The 7,213-nt window shown below is 33.9% G+C and overlaps 1 protein-coding gene across 3 annotated transcripts; it reads left to right on the top strand.

Annotated features, from left to right (window-relative positions):
* The first annotated feature begins 82 nt into the window (after positions 1–82).
* On the top strand, positions 83–3,446 carry st6galnac4 (ST6 (alpha-N-acetyl-neuraminyl-2,3-beta-galactosyl-1,3)-N-acetylgalactosaminide alpha-2,6-sialyltransferase 4). 3 transcript variants are annotated; one of them, XM_067375605.1, is made up of 6 exons: positions 83–129; positions 456–527; positions 614–750; positions 850–1,259; positions 1,346–1,453; positions 1,995–3,446. In XM_067375605.1, the coding sequence occupies exons 3-6, from the start codon at positions 661–663 to the stop codon at positions 2,179–2,181; spliced, it is 795 nt and encodes a 264-aa protein (XP_067231706.1). In that variant the 5' UTR covers positions 83–129; positions 456–527; positions 614–660; the 3' UTR covers positions 2,182–3,446. The 3 variants fall into 3 exon arrangements, with proteins under 3 accessions (XP_067231706.1, XP_067231705.1, XP_067231704.1); XM_067375604.1 differs by having other exon boundaries at positions 614–754; positions 1,995–3,443; XM_067375603.1 differs by having other exon boundaries at positions 87–214; positions 614–754; positions 1,995–3,443.
* Positions 3,447–7,213: the final 3,767 nt, after the last annotated feature.

Genomic DNA, 7,213 nt, shown 5'->3' on the forward strand with positions numbered 1-7,213 from the left:
TATTTATTCATTCCTCCATATATAATATATTATTATTATTATTCTTCCAGCGTCACACTCAGAAGCGGAACTAAAGTTACAGCAGCGTTTCCCTGTCGGAACGTAAATATCAGCGTGCCAAGGAAAAATGTGAGAAGGCTAATCTTACAGCTAATTATGTGGTTATCTATTGTTTTTCACACTGTCCATATATTGATTACCGATTACATTTAAGGTAAATAAAATCAATATATAAAAGACTGTATGTTAATATTGATGTTTATTGTCGTTCCGCTGTTATAAGTTTCTCATGGTGTCAGCAGGTTTCTTACAGTAGATATAAATAAACTGTTAATGTTTAAATCAAGTTATAACAGTACTGAGTATATGTATATATAAGTATGTGCTAGTGCTTTTATTTGCACACTGTCATTGAATGATTGAATTAGAGTACTTTTTCATCCATATTTTCTCAGGAAAATGAGTGTTTCCTCCCCAGTTGAGCGCATGGGTTGGAGCTTCAGCCTCAATAGGACATGAAATCCCTGGTATTGCCTTCATATCCCATAGTATGACTGGGAAATGTGTCAGAAAATAGTGTATTATTGACTCTCTCATGTCCTTCATCCCTCAGAGTATTCACTGGATCTGCCTCCTCTTCCTCTCTGTGTGTTTGTTGCTATGGTACAATCATGTGATGAGGACTGGGCTTGCCAGGAAAACAGGTCTCCATGGTTACGTGAGGGTTCATCCCAAGACTCGCTCAAGTTTGTATGTAAGTTGCATTCCACCTTTGAACCGTAATACAATTCAGTTTTAAACTGTGCACTCTTACTTTTGTTCATATAATGTATTTTATTTACACTTCAGTTGCTGGACGTCCGCTGCAGCCGCTGTGCTGTGGTGTCCAGTTCCGGGCAGATGCTGGGCGGCGGACGGGGTCACGAGATCGACCAGCAGGACTGTGTGATCCGGATGAACGCTGCGCCCACCGTGGGATACGGGGCTGATGTGGGGAACAGGACCAGCCTGCGTGTCGTCTCTCACACCAGTGTGCCACACCTGCTCCGCCAGCAGGGATACTTCTTCGAACAAGAGGCGGGAACTAGATACGTCGTTTGGGGCCCTGAGAAAAACATGAGGCAGGATGGAAAGGGGAAAATCTTCAATGCACTAGTGATGCTGGCCAAGAAGTACCCGCATACACACATCTACACCGTCACCAGAGAAAAGGTTCAGTACTGTGACAGTGTGTTTCAAAACGAAACAGGCAAAAACAGGTCATTTTTTTTCTCTAGTACATCATGTAAAAAAATTAATTGGATTTTCAGATTATTAAATGACGGTATTTCTTTGTCTCTGTCAGGATGAAATCCGGGGCTTTTCTCAGTACAGGGTTTTTTACGATGATTTTGGCTCTGGAGTTGTGTGACAGTGTTCTGGTTTACGGAATGATTGACGGCTCTTACTGCAGGTGAGATCTCATGAGTTTCATTGTAGGGAAATGCACAATTCATTCAAGATTATATATATATATATATATATATATATGTGTGTGTGTGTGCGTATATATGTATATATTTATATATATATATATTATATATATATATGCATATATATACACATACATACACACACACACACACATACATATATACAGCTATGGAAAAAATTAAGAGACCACTTAACATTGATTTCTGAACTTGGAGTGGTCTCTTAATTTTTTCCATAGCTGTATATATATATATATATATATATATATATATATATATATATATATATATATATATATATATATATATAAAATTAGATCTCACCTGTACAGAAACCAGTTTACAGAATTGCTGCACTGTAGAATTTTTAAACTTGTTTGCAGTTTTTTTTAATACTTGTGCATTTAAAGCTCAATATATTATGTAATCGATAGGTTTATAGTGAATATAAATTAAATTATGAAGTATTATATATATAATGCACTGCAGTCCACTAAGTTCTCTGCTTTGGCTTGATTACAGTCTCTCTAACCACTCGTTCGTGCCGTACCACTACTACGAGCCGTCCCGTCTGGATGAGTGCCGGATGTACCGCGTTCATGAACACGCGAAGAGGGGCGGCCATCGCTTCATCACTGAGAAACTCATTTACAGCCGCTGGGCCTCTCAGGGGAAACTACGCTTTGTTTACCCACCCTGGTCACCATAGTAACATCAGCAGGTGTAGGTCGGTCTTCAGCAAACATCTCTCCTCGCAATGTAAAAACACTGTGGTGCTTTTAGTGTGTAAATCAGTTTGGCTTTTAAATCATGCTGCTTTTATTTTTGTTTCATATGGTACGATTTTATTTCTTCTTATTTCATTGCATTCATAATGAGCCTTTTGCATTTTAATAATGTTTATCATTTTATTGAGGCTGAGAGTGTCACAAATGTGAATGTCTTTTGTATGTTAGTCTGATCTTTGGTAAACTGAACTAGCTAAACTCATCTGTGTGAGAGGAGAGGATCTGGATTCATAGTTGTGAATTCAGGATCAGGAATATTCATGATGGCAGTCAAATGACATTTACTTCACAGTTCACATAATACCTCTTCTATCAAACGTAAATAATCAAATTATTTCTACATTGCATTGATCATACATGCAGAATCATGTCTGATTAAATCCCTGCATTGATCTGCTATAACAAGAATACTACTTAGACTACTGAAGCTCAGTTAACAGTAGTCAGGATAGCTGAATCCTTCATGCTAGTCATTTATATATTTGTATTAATTATTATTACGTTATCTATTTATTAGTAAGAATCTTGCACAACACTGACACCAATGCTTTTGTTATTAACACTGTGATTTCCTAATATTTCAGTCCTTTTCAAATCAACCAAATTTCAGAAACTTCCCTTGCTCAAATGTTTGATGCTGTTCATATTTGTTCTGAAGAAAGAGTGATGAAAGGCAAAAATATTAAATGCTATGGATTAATATTTAATGAGTAATCTGATTTTTTTGTGGAGGGGGCTCAAAATGACAATTTTCACCAGTTTTGGAGCCAAATTACAGGGGAGAAAAATGATTTTAGAGTGATGGCAGCATCATGATTTTATTTTTACACATAGATTGGAATTATTAGTAAAATCTGTTGTCTTGTATTTAATTTTATGAAAAAAGCAGTTTTTAATTTTTTTTTATCTCAAGTTTGCATGCGTTTAACTCAAAAAGTCGGAATTGCGAGTTATAAAGTCGGAATTGCGAAATATAAAGTCGGAATTGCGAGTTATAAAGTCAGAATTGCGAGTTATAAAGTCAGAATTGCGAGATATAAAGTCAGAATTGCGAGTTATAATGTCGGAATTGCGAGTTATAAAGTCAGAATTGCGAGATATAAAGTCAGAATTGCGAGTTATAATGTCGGAATTGCGAGTTATAAAGTCAGAATTGCGAGTTATAAAGTCAGAATTGCGAGTTATAAAGTCAGAATTGCGTGATATAAAGTCAGAATTGCGAGTTATAATGTCGGAATTGCGAGTTATAAAGTCGGAATTGCGAGATATAAAGTCAGAATTGCGAGATATAAAGTCAGAATTGCGAGTTATAAAGTCGGAATTGCGAGTTATAATGTCGGAATTGCGAGATATAATGTCAGAATTGCGAGTTATAATGTCGGAATTGCGAGTTATAAAGTCAGAATTGCGAGATATAAAGTCAGAATTGCGAGTTATAATGTCGGAATTGCGAGTTATAAAGTCAGAATTGCGAGTTATAAAGTCGGAATTGCGAGTTATAATGTCGGAATTGCGAGATATAATGTCAGAATTGCGAGTTATAATGTCGGAATTGCGAGTTATAAAGTCAGAATTGCGAGATATAAAGTCAGAATTGCGAGTTAGAATGTCGGAATTGCGAGTTATAAAGTCAGAATTGCGAGATATAAATTCAGAATTGCGAGTTATAATGTCGGAATTGCGAGTTATAAAGTCAGAATTGCGAGTTATAATGTCGGAATTGCGAGTTATAAAGTCAGAATTGCGAGTTATAAATTCGGAATTGCGAGTTATAAAGTCAGAATTGCGAGTTATAAAGTTGGAATTGCGAGTTATAATGTCGGAATTGCGAGATATAAAGTCGGAACTGCGAGTTATAATGTCGGAATTGCGAGTTATAAAGTCAGAATTGCGAGTTATAAAGTCAGAATTGCGAGTTATAATGTCGGAATTGCGAGTTATAAAGTCAGAATTGCGAGTTATAATGTCGGAATTGCGAGTTATAATGTCGGAATTGCGAGTTATAAAGTCAGAATTGCGAGTTATAAAGTCAGAATTGCGAGATATAAAGTCAGAATTGCGAGTTATAATGTCGGAATTGCGAGTTATAAAGTCAGAATTGCGAGATATAAAGTCAGAATTGCGAGTTATAATGTCGGAATTGCGAGTTATAAAGTCAGAATTGCGAGTTATAAAGTCAGAATTGCGAGTTAGAATGTCGGAATTGCGAGTTATAAAGTCGGAATTGCGAGATATAAAGTCGGAACTGCGAGTTATAATGTCGGAATTGCGAGTTATAAAGTCAGAATTGCGAGTTATAAAGTCAGAATTGCGAGTTATAAAGTCAGAATTGCGAGTTATAATGTCGGAATTGCGAGTTATAAAGTCAGAATTGCGAGTTATAAAGTCAGAATTGCGAGTTATAATGTCGGAATTGCGAGTTATAAATTCGGAATTGCGAGTTATAAAGTCAGAATTGCGAGTTATAAAGTTGGAATTGCGAGTTATAAAGTCAGAATTGCGAGTTATAAAGTTGGAATTGCGAGTTATAATGTCGGAATTGCGAGATATAAAGTCGGAACTGCGAGTTATAAGGTCGGAATTGCGAGATATAAAGTCAGAATTGAACTCCTAAACTTGACATTCTGAGAAAAAACATCAGTCTTTTTCCCCTCACAATTGGATGTTATAACACGCAATTGTGAATTTATATCTCACAATTCTGACTTTATAACTTACCATTGTGACTTTATATCACAATTCTGAGAAGAAAAGTCATAACTGTGAGATAAAAAGTCGCAATTACCTTTTTCATTTTTATTTCAAGGCGAAAACAAGTTTTAGGGGTTTGGTTAGTGTAAAGGAATAGAATATACAGTTTGTTCAGAAAAAGCATTATGCCTATGGACTGTCCCCATAAACCACACATACAAGTGTGTGTGTTTTTACAGCCACTAAAATGTTGATTTTTCCTGAACATCAGCTGTTATGGCGACTGTATGTACAGATAGGTTCATCTCTGTGTGCATAAATACTGTCTGCAAGTCATTTCCACTATTTTATTATTTGCCACGATCACAACCCTTTGTTTATCTAATTTTTTATTTGAGGATTTTCTGTAAAGCTGAAAGAAAAGGCTACCATGCTTTTATGATTATATAAGTTTATTTTTGTATTTAGTCAAAGTTGAAAGGTGCAAAATGTGACTGCGGATCATATGGTACTATTTTCAGTATTTCAGTACTGCATTCGTTCTCTGAAGACTGTCCTTAGTGCTTGTCTTATCAATGTTTATCTATTTCATGTATTAACCCCAGAGAATTTAACTGTATGATTTGTAAATTATTATATAACAAGGTCATATTATGAATTAATATCATAAGATGATATTGAGTTTACTGTATTTTTTTTTTTTTTTTTTTAGTTTTGTCATATTTTTTTTAATACTGTACTCTGTATTTAATGCTTAGCTAATATGAGTTGTGCTTAACATCTAAAATGACTTAAAATAATCAATTTGTTTTCAAAAAGTGTTTTTAAATTTAAGAGATTTTAGCACACAGTAGTTTCAGCTGTCTATATGTGATTCAGCTGAAGTCATTCTGTGAGGAATCAGGCTAAAGTTAAGGCTTGTCTTGATATATATCTGACATTTACATTTGCAGTTATTAAACTAAGCAGTGTTGTGATCTAATGTGTATCTGGTTTGTATTGCCTTATATATTTTAATTGTTCAAGACATTAATAGTTTAAAAATATATAAAAATATTAATAAATTAATGTATTATATCTATAATATTAGTGCTGCACAGATACATCGGACAATAATCGGCATCGGACGATAAAAGCAAATTTTCACACTATTGGGTGATGTTCAATATTAATAGTAATTATACGAATTAAAAACAAAATATTAATTCAACCTTCAGAATTTAGTTAACGTGTGTTAATATTAATTTGAGTAATGTGTTTATGAAATGGAGAGAATAAAGTTTTTATTTGCATTTCTTACAAAATATAATGATTAATTATAATGAAATTATCATTAATTTAAAAGAAGGTATAAAAGGCAGAGCCCCCAAACTATCAGTATCAGCAGATATCACTCTGAATAATCAGTTTCTGTGGAGAAATTTAGTATCGGTGCATCAATATAATGGGTCATTGATATGTTTTTTAAAAGTGTAAAAAAAACCATAATGGAGATATAATTAATTTTGAAGTTTTATTAAGTGTTAACAATGAAATTATGTGTTTTTTTATAATCAGTGAAAACTGCTTTTGTTATTTTTTACAAGATTTCACCAAAAATTCAGTTTCACCAAAATTTCGGTTTTACCGAATGACGATATTTTCAAACAATGCTAACAGGCTGATATCTAGCTATCTAGCAAAAGGTCAATCAAACATTTTATATTAAGTACAAGTTTTTAAAATAATACAACATTTTCCATGTTTTATAGCAGTTGCACCGAATGACCTGATGTTTCAGGACATGCGTGTGATCAAGTGAAAACAGGAGAGTTAGTTACTTTGCTTCATGACCATGTTGTGGTCCTTTGCAGGTGTCTGAATGATGTCACATCCTGTCACATGATATTGTCCGCATGACTTGATCCTTTATATCGGTTACTCTGAATGACATCAATGAAATTAATTTTTCTGGACATTCTTTTTCATAACAAAGCAACGACTTCTACACATAATTTTAATACCGTTTGTTATAAAATCATGGCAGAATAAAAAAACATACATTTATTACATTTTAAGATCACAAATGAAATGGCTGTATTGGCCTTTGGATGGTTAAACCGAATGACCTTTTGACACTTCAGAATCTTTAAAATACCTTTATATGTAGCAAAATATAATTTAAACCTTTTGGATTCAATAAAAGAGATCTAGTTGCACTACATCACATACTTTGGATGACATATCTTTGTTTTTTTTTTATTATCATTAAGGCCTTTGGAC

The sequence above is a fragment of the Chanodichthys erythropterus genome, chromosome 22, assembly GCF_024489055.1.
Source record: "Chanodichthys erythropterus isolate Z2021 chromosome 22, ASM2448905v1, whole genome shotgun sequence".
NCBI classification, from domain to species: Eukaryota; Metazoa; Chordata; class Actinopteri; order Cypriniformes; family Xenocyprididae; genus Chanodichthys; species Chanodichthys erythropterus.

Coding starts and splice junctions, on each gene's coding strand:
- st6galnac4 (XM_067375604.1), top strand. Junction 755..849: donor AGACTCGCTCAAGTTTGTAT/GTAAGTTGCATT, acceptor TTTACACTTCAG/TTGCTGGACGTCCGCTGCAG. Junction 1,454..1,994: donor ATTGACGGCTCTTACTGCAG/GTGAGATCTCAT, acceptor GCTTGATTACAG/TCTCTCTAACCACTCGTTCG.